The 18826-nt window shown below is 49.8% G+C and overlaps 1 protein-coding gene and 1 long non-coding RNA gene across 3 annotated transcripts in view; both read left to right on the top strand.

Moving 5' to 3' along the window:
* The first annotated feature begins 1926 nt into the window (after window positions 1–1926).
* Window positions 1927–18826, top strand: part of LOC143830471 (uncharacterized) — a 60126-nt gene continuing 43226 nt past the window's right edge. For both annotated transcript variants that reach the window (XR_013228469.1, XR_013228468.1), the window contains exon 1: window positions 1927–2497. This is a non-coding gene — a long non-coding RNA (uncharacterized LOC143830471). The remainder of the gene's footprint in view (window positions 2498–18826) is intronic.
* On the top strand, window positions 3005–17683 carry LOC143830470 (uncharacterized). The gene is made up of 4 exons (XM_077323004.1): window positions 3005–3051; window positions 8952–9212; window positions 9410–9541; window positions 9745–17683. The coding sequence occupies exons 2-4, from the start codon at window positions 9044–9046 to the stop codon at window positions 9873–9875; spliced, it is 432 nt and encodes a 143-aa protein (XP_077179119.1). The 5' UTR covers window positions 3005–3051; window positions 8952–9043; the 3' UTR covers window positions 9876–17683.

Genomic DNA, 18826 nt, shown 5'->3' with positions numbered 1-18826 from the left:
TGATGTGGAGCAACTATCCTATATATGTGCTCTGCTATGCAGGAAGGAAAGTGTTGATTAACACAGAAGGGGGAAAAAAAGCGAAATTAGCTGATTGCATGCTCATAAGTGCAAGCTGTCATTGAACTGCTTTTAAAATAGACACAGCTGGGTGTTTGTGTTGCAAAAATTCTTGTGTTTTTGCTAATACTGAAATAAGCATGATTTTGTATACCAAACATTTTCGGATCATTAAAATTTGTAATCTGCGCTGGTTGTGAAACACAAAGAGAAGCAACCGATCCCTTTGGCTGCCGAATTTGCTGATATGATATTAACTCAATCAGGTCTTGACAATCGGGGCCATTGTGCCTTACCACATCTCTTTGATCCATTTAATGCACAAAGTGCCCAACGTGGGTATTGTTTGTTAACATTGAGCTCTGCTTCATCTCTGCCCCCCCCCCCGCCCCCCCCCCCCCCCCCAATCACTGCTCTGCAATGGAACTGAAGGGGAAAGGTGGTTCATTGCAACATTGTCATTGCCTATCGAAGTTTTAATGCTCAGAGGTGTTCCTTAGCCCGGAACAGCCTTTATATTGTCTTGCTGGGGACCCACTAGGAAAACAAAGCAGGGCGGCGGGAACCAAAGCAAAAACAAATAGAGAAGACAACGACCACAGCAAATCCCGTCCCCAAATGTCGCCTACATCAGTGTTTGGGAAACCATTTATAAATATTAAATGTAAGGTGAGCTCAGGCTCCCCCCCCCTCACCCAAATCTGGAAATGTGTCCTTTGGATTAAAGCTGGTGGGTTGGGACTGGTTGGGACTGGAACTGCGTACTCAGGACGGGGCACAGACCCGTTGGGGCATAAGTCAGGGTGGGCAGGATCCTTAGGATGGAAAGGAGATCGCATCTGGCTCAATGGAAAGGTTTCCAGATGATTGCTTGTGCACCCAAACCCCAGCCTCGTGTCTTTTACGCCATAGCTCACTTTAAAAATAATTCTTAAAACAGGCCTGCACCCACAAACAAAGGGGGAAGTCCTACGTCATTTGCGGAAAGTGCCTCAACCCCGTCTGCAGATCATTCCTGCGCTGCTGTGTCACCTTCAGGGATATGGATTAAGACCTCCCCCCCTCCCCATACCCTCTAGTTGATTTAGCTGGATCAACAGGCAGAGAATTTTATGCCTGCATTTCCCTGCTGGACTTGAAATATATTAGTGTAAGGAATAATAACATCCCATCCTTTGGGATGCACCCAGAAAAGGTTAAGAACTTGTCCTGCTGATGTCAAAAGTCAGGGGCCTACTCAACTTTCCCCTTTTCTCTTTTCTCTTTTATTATTTTTTTTTTGGGGGGGGGCGGTGGTTATCCCTTGCTGTTGAATTATTTCTAATTGGATCATAATAAACCAGACCAAGAAATGGTTCCCTGCATGGCCAGGCCTTCACTCCGAAGTGTTACTTTGCCAGCGAACTTATGTCTTTTGAGGCCTTCAAAGGCACCCAAAAGACTTCGAAGGGACATGGGCCTGTACTTGGAGGGCCCAGCCAATCTGCATGCTTTTGAGGACTAGAGAACCGGCAACCTCGCCCTGCCTTGGGAAGACCGGTACTTTGCTCCTGCTGGCCTCGTTTCCCTCCTGAGGGCAAACAACTAGCAAGGAATATTGGCTCCCTGGGCCATTGGTAGCGACTTTGGTTGTGGGAGTGTGTTTGTGTTTGTGTGTGTGTAAGAGAGAGAGAGAGAGACAAAGAGATGGAAGGAAGGAAGGAAGGAAGGAAGGAAGGAAGGAAGGATAGTCTGAAGCAGACAGGCAGATGCACAAATGGGGAAGGCCCCTCTGCTCCTGTCTCCCTCTCAGTTATCAAAGGGGTCTCCCATCTCTCCAACCAACTCGGGTGTCTTCCATAACAGCTGGGAATGGCGCTATCGTTTAGAGCTGCGAAGTTCCTCTCCTTGGTGTGCTGTAGCCTTCTTCTGTGGGTTTTGGTTACAGGTTCTACCATTAGGTTGGCGAGAACAGTAGTGAACTAAACTTCCCAGTGAGAGGTCTTCACACCAGGGAAGTGTTACTTTGCCGCCGCAGCCCTGCCTCGTCACTCATTAGGAAGCCGCAGGTTGTCAGCGGCTTCTCCCTCTTTGGCGCGCACACGGGTGCGCGCGTTCGCACGCGCAAGCCCCCGGCACGGCAAACGAAATTAAGGAGCAGATGATTAAGAGACAAGCGTCTACGGGGCCTGTCATTTTCAGCATCCTTCCATCATAACATTGTGGCACGGGGAAATTTGCTTGAAACCATTGGAAAGAACAAATCGATGGAAGCCTAGACTTTGCAAGTGAGCGAGAGGGAGAGAGAAAGAGGTGGGGGGGGAAGCGAGAGCGAGAGAGAGCCTGGGAAGCCTCGCTGCAGATTTTCTTCTGCAGAGGAGGGACCGGAGACGCTGGCCAGCTCCCAGGGACCGCCTGAGACTTCTTGGAAACTCTTCTCTCGGTTCTCTTCAAGCAGGTACGTGGGCACTGGCGAAGGAGGGGGGGGGGGAGAAGACATGATTTAATACATTCGAAATGGATCCATTGGGCGGGGGGGGGGGGGAGAGAAAGAAGCCATCCGGCAGAATTCTCTCCAGCAGCCTTCAGAGGGACTCCCCCTATTGCTCGCGCTGCCTGGAACACGAAGTTCCCACCGGATGACTAACACTTCTTGGCATGGCGGAGGAGAGGAGGAGGCGGCGGCGGCGGAGGCACGTGTGGTGGCCAAGAGCTCACAAAGCGGCACTTTGGGGACAAATATTTGAACGAGCCAAGCCAAGCTCATGCCTCCGTCCTATTCTTTCCCCCATCTGCTTGTTTTATTGGCTGCCCCCCCCCCGAATGCCAGCCCCTTCCAGGGTTAAGTGCTGGGGCACAGTTGGCATGGGTCCGGGTGACCATGAGGGGAATTTCGCCCCCCCTTCCCGAGCGGGTCTCCTCCGCCGTCTTCCGGCTGGGCACTCTGTGCTCGGGAGCCCTCCTCGCGGACCAAGGAGCTCCCCCGCTGCTGCCAATGTGGGAAGGAAGCCGGTGGGTGTTGCTGCAACCTGGGCTGGAGAGCAGAGCCAGGGGTGCTATGGCAGCAGGCAGGTTCTTCCAAAGGCCCCTGAAACCTCTCAGACTTGCTGGGGTGGGAAGGGAGGGGGAGATGAGAAAGGAAGACTTGCTGCTGCAAGTGCATCTGCTGCGCTGAACTCCAGGAAGATGTAGTCGGGGACCCCCACTCCCACCAGCTTCGTAGAGCCAAGCGTGCTTTGGGTAGAGGGTGGCAGTCCCTGGAAACGGGGAGGGAGGGAATGAAGGGCAATGAAGGGCAGAGTCCAGGTAGAGGAGAGTTAGGGTGGTGGGCGGGGGGGGGGACATCCATGTCCAGGTGGTGGCGGTGGCAGAGAGCATCTTGATTTCAGCCTTTCCCTGGAAAGATGCTATCCAAGTGCCTGCCCGAAACGACTTGTCCGTTGAGGGATCCAAAGCACCCCGGCATTGACAGCCGCGGCATGGATGCCCCAAGGTCCCCCTTATGAGTGCGAGGTGACAGAAAGCCACGCTCCGCACCTCGCAGGGTAAGAAGCCTTCTGGCCAATGGAAAGAAGGTGAAAGAGGGAGATTTGCATCCTGTTTTCAGCAGACAGGACAAGCATTGGGACTGAACAGCATCTGCTCAGGGAAATTTCTGGTGTGGAACGTCCTGCCTGAGGACACGTGCTGGAATTAGTTGGCAAGATCACCATTTGTCCTTCTCTTCTTTTGTGGCAACAAACTGCACAGAGAGATTCAAGTGGGTAGCCGTGTTGGTATGAAGTAGCACAATAAAATCAGTCCAGTAGCACCTTTAAGACCAACAAAGATTTATTCAAGGCGTGAGCTTTAGACCTTCGTCAAAGAGAGAGAGAGAGAGAAGCAAGGGGGAAGTGCAGATCTTTATACTGTGCGTGAATTTTGCAAAGACGCGTGTCGGGCCTCTGAGCATGTAGAGCTAGAGGTTTGCAGGCATTCTCTGCCCACAAACAGTCAGGGTTATGCCTCCCATTATATTTCATCCAAGTCTTTGACTCCTTCTCTTGGGACAGGCCTGGCTAGCGATAAGTTCTTTGCCGACAGCTGCCCGCTGCCTGCAAAGTGCCCGTAAGCGCTTTAGCCGTCACGAGACAGTCAAGTCAATCAGCGCAGAGGCTCCTCGTTCGGAGAGAGGGAGGAGTTTTAAAAGTTTCTGGGGAGCTCAAATCGTATAGCGCTACTAAGAGCAGCAGAAGCAGCACGAGGGGAAAAGAGAGGTCCTTCTTCGGAAGCCAAGCTACATGGCTCCAGGCGCAGTTGTGACATGGTTGCGGAGGGGTAGCTTGAGATATTCTAGTGGTGCAAACGGAATGCCGCCCTGAGCTGTGCTGCTGTTCCTTCAGCCCTCCCTGTGTGGAGCGAGGAGGAGCCCAGGGAGGAGCAGCTCTCTTCAGCCCTAGAATGGGGGCTGCAGCAGATCAATTTGGGTAGGATCTTGTCTTCCCCTCTTGCTGGGCTCCAAAATGTCACATCGGCTGAGACCTGAGGGTAGGAAGGTTTCATCTAGAGCGACTGTAACCGCTCCTCCCCCCCCACACACACACACCACGGTCAGCAAGCTGGCTGGAGTAGGGACCTTCCTGAACAGCCGTCCAGAGACAGCGCGGGGATCTGGCGTCTGGTTTGAAGCAGGCTGTAGGGCGCTGTTGGGCCTTTTGTCGGAAGAAAGGTGCCCGAGGACAGCTGGAGGTGGGGGAGGAGGGAAGGAGACTTGGATGCCAAGCCGCGGGAGCTTCTGGGCACTGTCAGGAGACAGACCTGGCTTCTCCCTCGGGCTTCTCACTGGCCTCCAAGCTCCATTAGCAGCTGTCAAGAAAACCATGGACGGCGTCTAGGCAGGATTTTCTTCTCAATCCTCCCGTAAAACTCCTTGTCTCGCGGTCTGTTTGGTGACCAAATTTTCGAACAGAGAGGCAGGGATCCTTTAAAAGAAAAACCTTGCCCGGCCAAGTTGCCAACCAGAACGGGAAGCTTGCTCCAGTTGGCAGAGCCCCCTACCTCCTCCACCACCATCTTGCCACCCATACAGTTGAATACGGCATCGAGGCCCTTTGGGGCCTGCAGCCTCCAAGAGCCGAGGGCGAATCCCTGCCGAGTGATCCCCAATCCTCAGGAGCCATTTGTGTGTTTTGGATGGCTCAGGCATGCCCATTAGAGTCACAGTTTCTCTCATAACACATGCACACAGAGGAAAAACATTCTAGGGTGTTATTTTCCAAATCACGGTACAAACAGAAACTCGGCTATTACATTATTTTGTAACCCGGGAAACTTAGGCAAACAAACGGATCCTCTGAGGCTGAGATGGAGCTACACATTGATCCTTACCCAATAAGAAGAGGAAAGAAAGACAGGGCTGGGGATGACAGGCAGGTAAATAGACTGTGGCACGGAGACAGAGAAAGACATCTCCAGCAAAAGAATACATGCGCCCCCCCTTCCCCACAGATACATAACAAACATTTCCTCTTGCCCACCCCTGTAACACCCCTGGTTCGGAGGTCCCATTTGTTCAGTCAGGACTACCAGAGAAAGGTAGGACTGAATCAAACCAGAGCACTTGATTTAAATTCAGCACAACTCAAACATGCTGAAACTGTCCAAGGGTTTTAGAATCAGGGCCCTAGCCATCAGTGCTCCTAATTTTGAGATATTTATAAGTAGAGAGAGGCAGGGCTCTGACGACGACCCCCGTTATCATGACTGCTCCCAATCCTCAGTACAGCCATAGATAAATAGCACCTTAAACTAGCTTACTTGTGAGTAAAGTGTGCGCTGCCGAGAGTTACTGATTCTGCTTTGTTAACTCTGCCTTTACCCATTTATCAGGAGAGGGCACGGAAAGAGTTTGCTTGGAATTGAGTTGTTTAGAATAGATCCCGGGATATGAGGTCTGAAAAGGTTCTGTCTTTTCACAAGACACTCTACACCGACACTGGACCGGGATCTAAACTCTAACCTTGTTCTGGAATGGAAATATGACTTCAGTTGCATGCAACTTTTCAGTTTTGTTTCCTGGGAGGTGAAACCATCAGTTTCTTTGATGGTACAACCAAGTGGCGAATAACCAGCTCTTTTGCAAAGTGAGGCATCGCATTTACGGAGAGCTCCCTCCATCTGGAAAAAAATTGGAAAAAAAAGCCAGTCTTGGGGGCTTTTGGCGAATCCCAAATAACCACTGGCCAATGGGTGACATTTCTTGCAGAGAGCTTTGCTCATGCCCTCCCCCACCCCCCAATCCATATGAGATCCTCTAAGCCAGCAAGCCACTTTGGCTTCCACTTCTTGCAGCCTCCTAGAACTTTAGAAAACATAACTATGTAGAATTGTACATCACGTGCTGGTCCATGCTAGCTCAGGCGGCTTTAGAGAACAATTCTAGAAATGAAGGCAGGAGGGGGTCTGCCAATGGTTGAATCATAGAGCCTAAACCAAATCTCCAGGTGCAGAGGCAGTCTACCTCTGAATACCAGACGCTGAGTAACAGCAGCAGGTTTTTCTCCCCTACTTCTGCTGCCTTACTTTTAACAGGCCGGATGGGGAAACCCCAAACCCCTGGCTTGTTATTTCAGGGATTCTGTCACAATCCAGATGCTGAAAAAGGCTGGGCTGGTTCAACAAAGACCGTTGTGACACTTTCCTTTCTCAACCTTCTAAGAAGATGTAGTTTTAAATAACATTTTGAAAATATGTGTGTGTGGGGGGGGGGGGGTTAGAGGATAGACATTAACCGGCACGGCAGCATATATTTCTAAAGCTGATCTGAATTTGCAAAATGGTTGAATCCGGAGTAGGAGAAAATTGCTACTTTGCCATCTCATTCGATCTATGGGCGCTTGGGGCAAGGTCTCAGCAAAGGCGTCGACTCCACGGCGTGAATGGAACTCTGTGGATCTTGCCTCCCCCATCCCACAGTAAGCCACCGAAATTGACCCGCAGGGGAGCAGGACGCATCGGGCCCATTGGCGGGGCTTGCTCCCCTGGACCCTGCCTGCCTCCAGACAGTTAAGCCGCTGTCGGTTGTGCCTGGTAATCGAGCCCAAAAAGAACATAGGAACAGTATGCAGATAATTAGCCTAATTGCTGCGGGGAACGTAATTGGCGTTATATTTTCCTGTAGCAGTGTGTGTATACCTGGCCTCCCTTGATAACTATATATTTTTAAAAAGCCCTCCCCTGCCTGTCTCGACATGTTCTCCTGTTTTGAAGAATGAGAGGAACAACAAAGCCATTACAATAGCCCCCCCCCCCATCCGATTAGTATGGAAGAGTTTCTGTTTGTGCCTTGTACTTTTTTTTTAAGTGGCTCCTGCACTTTTCAAAAATTCAAGCAGGAAAGGGTGTGTGTGTGTCTTTAAAAACGTCTCCCTCCCCTCCCCGCTACCAAAAGGGCTGGTTTCTATTTATAAATGTTAGGAAAGTGTACATTACTCGCAACCCAACAAAAACAGGAAGGCGCGGCAATTTCACAGCAAAAAAGATTCGAAAATATAGATTTTTCTTTTTCCCCTTTTTTTTGGGGGGGGGGAGCGGCAAAGAATAATTCAATCAAATTACAGAAAATTGCTTGAAAATCCAGAGCAGGAGCGATCCATTATGTCTGTTTTATTAGTGACAAGTACAATTACTCTAAACTAAAGAACACTGGTGAATATATAATTGACCGTAATCATGTTAGTGTTTGAATAAAAATGACAGGAACATTTAACACTTTGACAACAAAATGTTCAGGAGGAACCGGGCGTGGGGGGCGGGAAGGAAAACTTATTTATTCCAACAGTTTTCATTTTCAACCATGTGAGGGGGGACCCCCAGACTTTTGCTTAGGAAGGATCAATGACTTTCCCTTCAGCCCTCTGCCCCGCTCTGCCAGAAGGCAAGACCTGGGCGGGTGTCTGGAAGGGGAAGCATGTTGGAGGCGCCATTCGTGGTACCTGAAAGGGCTCCACCTCCTGGGAAAGGTCCCTGTCCTCCCCTCGCGCATACGATGGAGCCACGGCCACGCCGCATCCCCACGCCCGTCACCACCTTTGCCTCAGGAGATGCTGGGGTTGGGGGACTCTTGACGTCAGCATAAGGGCGGCTGGGAAGAGGCCCCTCCCTGCAGCTCCCCGCTTCACCCCTGGCTGCCACTTAGTGGCGGCATTTTGAACAACCGCCCCACCAGCAGCGCCGAGGTGGAGACAGTGGAAAGGCGCAGCCAACTCGGGCCTCCACCTCAGGATGCAGTGAGGCCCCCCCAATGGGCCACGGTATGTCCCACTCCCATCTGGCGCAGCACTTCTCCACAGCAGCACCCCCTGCTTGCCACCTTCCCATGGGACGCCCAGTGGGCAAGATGGACTGGGAGGAGCAGAAGATGAAAGTTCCCAGGGGAAAATGGGGGTTCACCCCCCTACCCCATCCGTGTGCCTTTGGACCCTTCAGCCTGTCTGTCCCGTTTTCCTGGGGTGGGGAGGGGAGCATGCCTGTGGCATGGAGGAACCCAGGAGCCTCTTTGTTTCAGAGTCAGGCCACCCAAGCAACCCCAGGGAGCAGCTCCACTGGAGCGGCCCTCAGCACCCCAGCCGACTTCCCAGGGGCATGAAAAAGTGCCGCAGCGCTGGTGCCCCCACGGCAGCTCAGGGCTTCACTTCCCTTGGTTGCCTGGGCTTCGATTCTGGTTCCCAGAGAGGAAATTGGTGCCTGTGGGCGATTTGGAAGCAAAGTTGGACACAAACACTGGAACTCCGAAGAAGTGGCCGCAGAAGTAGCAGTAAATACTACTACTACTAATATAATAATAATAAAGGGGTAGTGTGATACTCAATTTCTAATTCACGACTCGAGTAAAGTGAACACGAGTTTGAAAAGATTAATCTCTTTTCTCTCAGTACCCACTAACTCACAGCTCCCAGACGTTGAACAGAAAAGACCAACAAATCTTCCTCAATGGTTAGTCTTGGTGTCTTTGGGACTCCTTTTTATGAAGGCGCAGCCGAAAGAGACAGAAAGGGCGGCACCTGTTTCCCAAGAGGAACACCAAAGTTTGCAAGCTGGTCCCAAGCTGGTCCCAGTTCCCGCTCATCTGTCCGTCCGTCCGTCCTTCCGTCCATTTCTAAACACTCCGAAAATGAGGGTTCAGAAGGTGACGGGTAAGATCCTGGTTTTAACACTGCCCAGTCCCACGCCTGCCTTGGAACTCCATCACCCCCTTACCTTCCTAGCATTGCTTCAACCCCCCCCCCCATCCACCCCCTCCTAACCTGCTGTTTGGATCCCCCCTCCCCCTGCGGCTCTCATTCAAATGCCCAGGTCTATAATTTCTTGTCGGCATTTGATTCGCCCGCAGATGTGAGCCCTTCCCTACGTGTTCAGGATGCTAATGCCCGGCCAAAGAACACAACAACAAAACGTTCGTCGTTCCTGGAGCCTTTCCCAGGGAGGGCCGGCGCTCGGCTGCTTGCCTTGGCTTCCCGGGGAGGTAAGGATTTCGGGGGCGGGGGAGCGGGGACTCAAGATGGGAGGAGGCAGCTCCAGAGTCCTCTTTGGCCATGTGATGCTTGAGCCACCCCTAACCCAATTCAGACTCAGAAGGCAGATGGATTTGGGAGGCCCTCCCTTCCAGCATCTTTGTCACCTTCTCAATACTAGATGATTTCTCCAACCCCCGTTGTTCATTTGCAGGCCGAGCTCCGAAGATTATGGGACCCGTTCTGGCTGCCTCTCTGTTGGATTTCGTCCTCAGGCCCCCTCCACTTAGGTTAACTGTAACCTATCTATTGCAAATCAGATGTTGGTTTTCTGGAACGGATTGAAGAAAAACTTTTCTTGCAAACGGGATTGGAGCGCAGGTTAAGCGAGCTCATTTGAACTGCATCAGCGACATCTAGTGGCAAAGCTTTGTACTGTCAGTTTCAAGGTTCTAAAATCCCTGCTGGTTCATAGAGGACAATGATCCTTCCTTCCTTCCTTCCTTCCTTCCTTCCTTCCTTCCTTCCTTCCTATTTCAGATGCTTAGGACGTTTCTCATGTATACAAGGAATTATAAGCTTTCTCAATTAGTGGTGGGGTACATTCCATAAGAGCCTCTTGTGACGCAGGGTGGTAAGGCAGCAGAAATGCTGTCTGACATTGTCTGCCCATGAGGCTGGGAGTTCAATCCCAGCAGCCAGCTCAAGGTTGACTCAGCCTTCCTTCCTTCCGAGGTCAGTAAAATGTGTACCCAGCTTGCTTGCTGGGGGGTAAACGGTAATGACTGGGGAAGGCACTGGCAAACCACCCTGTATTGCGTCTGCCAAGAAAACGCTAGAGGATATCACCCCAAGGGTCAGACATGACCTGGTGCTTGCACAGGGGATACCTTTACCTTTATCTTTATATTCCTTAAAGTGTCCATGCAGGCATGTGAGTTCAATGCACCTAACAGTCACTAGAAATGAGCCAACAGTCAATACCTGTCCACCCTCTCCTGGCCACCTTTTGCAACTTACAGGAAAGCCCCAGGCCAGGGTGGAAAGAAGCAACTCCTAGATTTCAAGGGAAGAAATTAAGCTGCAATAGGACCAGATTGCCTGCAAACTATCTGTCAGAGAGTTGTGTGGTTACCCTGGAGTTTGGGGGAGGTCTTTTTGGTTCCCACCTTTTATTAACCCTGCCACTCATCCTTCACCTCCAGGCTGGCCTGGTGGATTTGAGGCAGTTTATCAATTTATGGGGGTGGTGGGGAGTGTCTAGATGGTAGGGGTCTCTTGCCCTGCTGCCTGTTTTGTTCCTCAGTTGGTCAGACCATGGACTACCCTTCCCAACCCCCGCCCCTGAAACCTCACTACATAGCACAGTTTCTCTTTGGGTTTTGTCCCTGTTCCTTCCACATTGGATAATACACTTTAGAAGTAATTTCCCTGTTTTACACAGGACAATCCAACTGCAAAAGCACATTGAAAAGACATTATCCAATGTGTGCTGAACCAGAAAAGAAAGCTGCGAATCAAGCTCTCTTCGGGGTCCCAGTCCAGAATCAAACTCAATTGAAATGACCCCAGGTAGGCTGGCCTGTGAGAAATGAGCCTAGCTTGTTGATGAAGGCCACTGAATCTGGAACAGACTGAATCTGCCCCAGATGGTTAGAAATGATGGAGGAGAGAACTGTCCACTAGCTGACAATACTTTGTCAAACTTGCAACTGCTGTTGTCCCTCTCTCCATTCTTAAGATGCTGCTAGCCATGTCCCTTGGGATGGAAGCTGCATGCTGGCAAATCCCTTTGCATGTAAATAGCAGAGTGCTCAAGGCTAAGCCCAAGAGAAGCAGACCGTGCTCTATTATGAGCGCACATAAGAAAATGGCACAGCAGGCAGTCTAATGTAACTGTTATAGGACATCCATCACTGATAGGACAAGCTGGGATAGACAGCTAGTCTTGGCCAAGCTGTCTAAGAGGGACGAAGATGGAAACCCCACAGGGAAGGCCTTTTGGGGTCCCACCTTTAATTAACCCGGCCAGGCATCTTTCACCTCCAGACAGGTGCCTTGAGGCAGTCAATCAAATGATGGGGATGGTGTGTTTGCATCTCACTCTCAGAGATGGAGAGTCCTTTACAAAGAGTTGTAAGACACCAAACTCTGAGATCAATCAGTCTGCTTAAAAAGAGACAGTAATAAAAGATCAGAGGAAATGTAGAGACCTGGCTTCTATACCCTCAACCAAGCACAGCCCCTCATGAAGGCTGAAACTCAGGGGCAGCACCCCTTTGCTTCTCTCCTAACACCTTTTATGCCCATCTCGAAAGGTGCAGGTGCTGCTCCTTCTTCTGGCCAACCCAAGATGGAAATCCTTTGGCCTCTCCCCTCCCACTGCTCAGGTACACCCACCTCTGTGTGTTTGTGTGTGTATGTGAAACAAAGACTGAGACCAGTGGCACCTTGAAGACCAGCAGAGTTTGAAGACCAACACGGTTCAGAAGAAGTGTGCTTGCACACAAAAACTGTATACTCTGAATAGAAAAACCCTCTGTTGGTCTTAAAGGTGCCACTGGACTCAGCTGCAACAAACCAACAGGGCTACCCACTTGAAACTGTGTGAGAGCAAATGTGTGTGTGAGAGAGAACAATGTCAAACGGGTCTACTCTGATTCCTATTTAGGTCTAGTCCAACCTTCCTCAACTTTTCAACCACTGAAAAACCCCTCAAATATTCTTCAGATTTTGAGAAACCACAGAAGTGGCACAATGGTACAGAATATTACCCAATACATGTTTAACACATCATAAAAACAGAGACAAAATTAACTTCCAACTTAGGGAAACCTTTCCAGGGTCATCAAGAACTCCCCTGGCCTAGTCAGTAGGGACTAGGAGAGTTGAGGTCACCCTTCAGTGGAAGCTCACCAAACTTTCAACTCCAGAAGCTGGGGAGGGGCCTGCTTTAGATCCTCCTTTGGCTCAGAGCCTTCAGTCTTCAGCAAGGACTTCAGATTTGATTTCTTTACATTTTGGTGTGTGTGTGTGTGTGTGTGTTTGGCTTTCTGAAGGACCAGAGCCTTCCATGTAAAAGGAAGTAACTGAGGGGGGGGGAGGGGGGAGGAAGGATCCCAGGATGGAAGAAGCCTGGATGACATGCAAAGGGCCGGCCTATCCCTCGGGATGGAAGACGAATGGGCTCGAGTCCCATGGGGCACCTGAAAGACCCACTGAGCATTCTTCTGACGATGTTTGCCTGCATAGGGCAGCTTGGACCTTGGGCCTGCAGCTTTCGACCCACCTGGCGACCCATGTGCCCCGATACCCAGTTGCACTGTCAGCAGTGCGGGAAAGACCCTCGGGCGGGTGGAACGAAGCCAGAGTCCTCGCCGCCCTTCTCCACTCTGCTCTTCGGGAGCCACCAGAGGCGAAGGACGTCTGACACTGCAGTTGAGCACGGAGGTGCCTCTGTCTGCCTGGCCCACGCCCTTAAGGGGGGGACAGAACTGAAAGCCAGCCCAGGCCCCGGCGCCAGGAGGAGCAGGTGGGAGGCTCTAGAGCGGCTGTCGAGGTGCCAAGTGCCAAATGCCCTGAACACTTTGGAAGCCAGGCTCGGTCGGGAAGGGAAGAAGAAGAAGAGCTGGTTCTTATATGCCGCTTTTCTCTCCCGAAGGAGGCTCAAAGCGGCTGACATTTGCCTTCCCTTTCCTCTCCCCACAACTGACACCCTGTGAGGTGGGTGAGGCTGCCTGGAGAAGCGGCTGCTGAAGCCACAGGGAGGAGGAAGATCCCCCCTCCTGACGCTCGAGCCAGGGACCAGCCCTGCCTCCCCTCTCTTCCCCTTGGGTCGCCGCTGCGCTCTGGGGCTCTTTGGCTTCTTCTGGCCTTGATGCGGTCATTTGCTGCCGCGTTTCAGGTGCTGCTCTTCCAAAGGGTCTTCCTTGGGGTGATGGGACGTGTCTGTGAGATGCCCGGCCTGGGACTTCATCTGGGAGCCAAGGGCCAACAAGGAAGGAAGGCCATGTCGGAAATAGCCATGCGTGTGCCTGTGTGTGGAGACACTGGATGGCCGGAAAGACAAACCAGTGGCTGTTAGACAAAATCAAGGTTGACCTCTCCCGAGAAGCTGAAATGACTCAACAGAGGCTGTCATGTTTTGAGAAGACCGGAGTCACTGGAAAAGACAGTAATGCCAGGAAAAGTTGCCTGCAGCTGGAGGAAGAGGAGCTGGATTTGTGTACTTCTCCTGCCACTATCCAAAGAAGTTTCACGTGACGTTTGCCCTCCCTTCCTCTCCCCCCCCCAAAGACAATGGAGGAGCCGATAACCCTGGAAGCATCCTGGCTCCCCTCTGTGGAGAAGGGTGAGAGGTATGCACACAACGCACACATTCCGAATCTCAACCACCACCCAGCAACCGGGTAGAAATTAACACTCGTCAGTGGATTAAGGGTGCCTGACGACACAGTCGAGCCCGGAGGTGCCTCTGTCTGCCTAGCCTGTGCCCTTAACGGGGTGGAATCACCCCTACCCCCCACCCCAATTCTCATTCATGGTGGAACTTCCTCCCCCCTTCCCAAGAGGTCTTTCTGAGAAAAGTGGCCTAAGAAGGTGTGGGGGGGGGCTGCCCCTTCCCCCTCTTTTGGCTGACCACAGTGGGGTTTCATATCCATCCGGGTGAAATGGGAATGGGCAAGGGGGGGCAGGCAAGCTCCCCAGCCCCAAACCTCAGATGTAAACTGGGATGTGAACTGGGATCGCCCCCCCCCCCGTTTCTAATGCCTGCCAACAAACGATCTGGACTTCCTGAGCGTGTCAACGCTCCAGTACGGATCAGAGAATTGCGGCCCAGTTGCCGCTACTTTCCTTCTCCGCCTTCCTCCATTCCGCTCCAGGGAGACCCGCCCTGCAATTAGGGGGTGGGGTGGTTTTCTCCGATTGCCTGGCTAGAAGTCTTTCTGCTGAGTAGGTTGGGGGGTGGGGGGGACTTGGCAAGCCAAGCCAGGCACGCCAAACAGACCCTCCCTCCAGGGCCAGAGAGCTCGTTAGCATGCGGCGCTCAGCCGCGGCCCGTCACAGAGCAGGGGGGGGGAGAGACCGCCAGCCCCAGACAAAGCCTGTGCAGCTGGAGCGGAGCAGTGCCAGCGCTGGCAAGACGGGCGCCCGTCGCCCTCTGGCTCTCCCGCTTGGGCAGCCTCTCTCGTTCGCTCACCACGGCTGGCCAACCATGCCCGCTGCGGCCAGCCGGTTGGCCGCTCCATCGCAGACTCAGAGTGAGGTGGGAGTGGCGGGACCAGCAGTGTCCCTCGCCACCTATACGGGCCCTTCCCAGCCAGTCTGGGGGGGGGGGCACTGGAAAGCTTCCTGGCAGAATACTCTCTCTCTTTCCCATGTGTGATGAAGGGAGTCGGGGATATTCCCTGTGGGTTAACAGGGCAGGGACAGTGTCCGGTTTCCCACGCAAGTGCCCTGAGTGAGGGGCTCTTCCTCTCCCTTCATTCCGCATAATCCAAAAAAACCCACAATTCCCCGCGCTCTGTTGACCGAGCGCCGAGGGAGAACGCTGATCGACCGCCATGCAGAGGAAACCGACCTCGCTGGCTTCGTCTTGGGCAATTAGCAGCCCCTTCGTCGAGGCCCACGGTGCTGAGGGGGGCCTCTAGCGTTCCCCCCCCATTTGTGGACCATGGTCAACCCCTTCGGGAGGGCCTAAAATACAGGCCCCCAAGCCCGGCCTGTCTCTCGGTGCTGAACCGTCTTAGGACGCCAGATGTGCATAGGGCAGGTCATATCCTGGTCAAGAGCTCAGCCTGGAAAATCAATCCCAGGTGGTCCTAACACCCCTCCTCCCTTGTTTGAAAAGGAGGCCAGCAGGGTGGTGTGATTGTCATGGAAGGGATAAGGAATGAACAGGGGATGCTCACAAGCCGGGGCCTGAGCCATTACAATTACAAAAAGGGTCTACCCAAATTCAGATACATTGTATCTGAAGAAGTATGCATGTACAGGAAAGCTCATGCCTTGGACAAAACTTTTTTGGTCTTAAAGGTGCCACTGGACTCTGAATTTGTTCTTCTGCTTCAGACTATCATGAATACCTGCTTCAATTGGTTTATCCAAGAATTAGACCCGTCAAACAAATGGAAACCAGGCATTTTTTGACTGGTTGATCAACCAGAATTCCCAGGGCAAAGTGGGAGAGAGAGAGGGCAGGGGGTGCACCTGCTCAAGAACTTTTCTGACAAAATGCTTTTATTTGGAACAGGGCAAAAGCCGGAATGGCCCAGAATGGGCAATAAAACAGGAGTACCCCAAAAAACAGTGGGATGCTTTAATATTTTAGAAATGAAAACACATTCATTTTTCCCCTTTAGCTGGCAATTGGTGGAACAGGTAACACGATGCTGTAGGTGCTGCTGGATTTCTTGCCTTGTTTATAAAATGTTTCCACTCTTGACAATTGGTGGCTGTAGTTTTGGCCATATGGATAGTCAATCACTGGTTTCTACAGTCTTCCTTGATCTGTTTAAGCCATGTTTTCTTTGGCGCCAGTCATTGGACCTTCCATTCAGTTGGTCGCTCTCACTAGAGGAGTTTATGAGGCAGTCTGCTGGTGTTCATGGCCAGATCATTGCAGTCTGTGAGTTTGGATTTGTTCTTTAATTTGCAGCTGGTTGTCACATTTTGTCCGAATTGTCTAATTTCGAGAGACACCCAGAATCTGCCGCAGGGATCTCATTTGGAAGGTCTTGAGTTTATGTCCGGTTTTAGTAAAGTCCATGTTCCTGATTTGTATAGCAGTTTTGTACCTTCATTAACCCTTTCCAAGCCTCTGAGATGGCCTGGAACAGGCATTAAACGAACAAGAGTACTGCAAAAAAAACCAAAAAAATCAAATGCATTACAGACACTCCAGAACAATATTTTAGAAATGAAAAGACAGAACTCTAGCACCTTCATTAACCCTTACCAGGCCAAAAGGCCTCTGGAACAACCAGAAGAGACCAGAACAGGCATTATATAGGATTTAGGAAGGGATATACTACCTTAGATCACTGCACTGTCTTAGCTATTTTAAGCCAGAAATATAAGAAACCTAAGAGGGGCAAATTATTTGTTGCCTTTATTAACCTAAAAGCAGCCATTGACTCAGTGTCCAAACAGAAACTCTGGAGAAAATTAGCTAATCTAAACATAGACCTGCATCTACTATTTTTATTAAAACATCTCCATCATAACAACTACTGCCAAGTCAAATATTATGCAGATGGAAATTTAACTCAAAAAATCCAAATAAACATAGGAGTGAAACAAAGTTGTATCCTTGCACCTCAGTTATTTAGCCTCTTCTTAAATGATTTACCCTTCTATTTTGATGTGGCCATCCCCCCCTTAGTTGGCAAAAGACCCACACTGCTTCTTTTATATGCAGATGACATAGTAATCCTGTCTAGAACCCGAGTGGGCCTAATTCATTACCATTGATCATTTATAGATTATTGTACTGACAATCAGTAAAAATAATTTTCCAAAAAACTAAGATCATGGTTTTCACAAAGACTAGCTACATCTTTCTCTGGAATATAAATGGTAATCATAGAGAACAGGTAAAGCACTACAAATACTTAGGCATAAACTTAATTTACAACAACAGTTGGGCAAACTATAGAGAGAAACCCTTAGTGTGCAAAATGAAGGGATTATACTAAAATCAATCTTGAGATTAGAAGACCAGGTATTAGGTTCTTCTACTAACAGCATATGTTCTCCCTGTTTCCAGGATATTCCTTTAATATACAAAACCATGCCCTTGGATCTCCAACTTTGGAGGCACACCTGTTAAAAAGAGCATTTCTATTAGCTCATTTAAACATAATTTCCTCACACTTCACTTGAGGTAGATTTTTGAAGATCCTTTCTTAGGAGGGATACTATTTGCATAGGTGTAATGTCCCTGACACATTATACCACATGCTATTGAAATGTCCTAAATTTGCTCTGTATCGTTGCCCTTTAGTTGAATATTTGAAGAAGCTGGGATTTTTCTGTGTTGGCAAGAAACGTTGGATTAAAACTATATTAAGTATGAGGGACTCAGGAATAATTGTAAAAGTAACTAAGTCTTTGCTGGCATTTTTAAATCTTTCCATTATGGAATCTGTAACCGAAACTGTTTCAAATTTTTGTTTTATGTTTTGCCATTTTTATCCCAATAAAGGTACTTTGACTCTGAGATGTTCCTTACATGCAGTAATCTTTTCAATGCGATAAAACTGAAGACCTTTCATGGTTTGTTGAGTTGTTCTGAAGTGTTGGACCGTTCGAGCTGAAACTCAATTATGTTTAATTACTTAGGTGCTCAAGAATATGTACTCTTAAGGCTCTAGATGTGAGGTTTATGTATTGTTTATGTTTACTTGCCACTAACTATATAGCACCAAATGTAGGACATGTTATATACTGATTGATGAAAAATGTTCTATCATTACTGGAACACTTAACGCTACGCATTTTTAAAGCATCACAGGCTTTGCAATGCTGGCAAGGAAAAAGCTCAGAATGGGCAATAAACAAACAAGAGTATCACAAAAAGCAATGGGATGCATTACAGACACCCCAGAGCAATATTTTAGAAGTGAAAAGGTGGAAATCCTGCACCATTATTAACCCATTCTGGGCCAAAATGTTTTTGGAACGCCCCAGAATGGGCAATAAACAAACAAGAGTATCACAAAAAACAGTGGGATGCATTACAGACGCTCAAGGACAATAGTTTAGAAATGAAAGTGGAACTCACCCCTTTATTAACCTATTCTGGGTCAAAATGCTTCTGGAACACTCCAGAAGGGACATTAAAAGAGTACCACAAAAAACAGTGGGATGCCTTACAGACACTTCAGAACAATATTTAGAAATGAAAATATGGAAATCCTGCACCTTTATTAACCCATTCTGGGCCAAAATGCAGGCAGCGGTCTTCAGCTTATTATTAAATGTTTTGGTTATTAGGAACAACTACTAGGCTGTCTCAAACTCCTTGAATAAATGTTTATTAAGTGAATGAGAACATGGTTTCAGTAGCAATTTCTAGCTGGAAAAGAAAACATTCCTAAGCAAACCACGTATGGAATGTTTTCTAGGCCAGCCCATTGGCAACATGAGATGACAGGTGTAAATATCAGTGACACATCGCAAACTAGGTGGTACCTGGACAGGTTTTATGGGGACTTTCCATAGTGGAGACCACCCCCTGGTACTTAACCCAAACACAGGCCTTGATGAGAAAGTAGGCCTTACCATCCCCATAG

This window comes from Paroedura picta, chromosome 2 (assembly GCF_049243985.1).
Source record: "Paroedura picta isolate Pp20150507F chromosome 2, Ppicta_v3.0, whole genome shotgun sequence".
Lineage (NCBI taxonomy): Eukaryota > Metazoa > Chordata > Lepidosauria > Squamata > Gekkonidae > Paroedura > Paroedura picta.
This window is presented reverse-complemented; position numbering and strand designations above follow the sequence as displayed.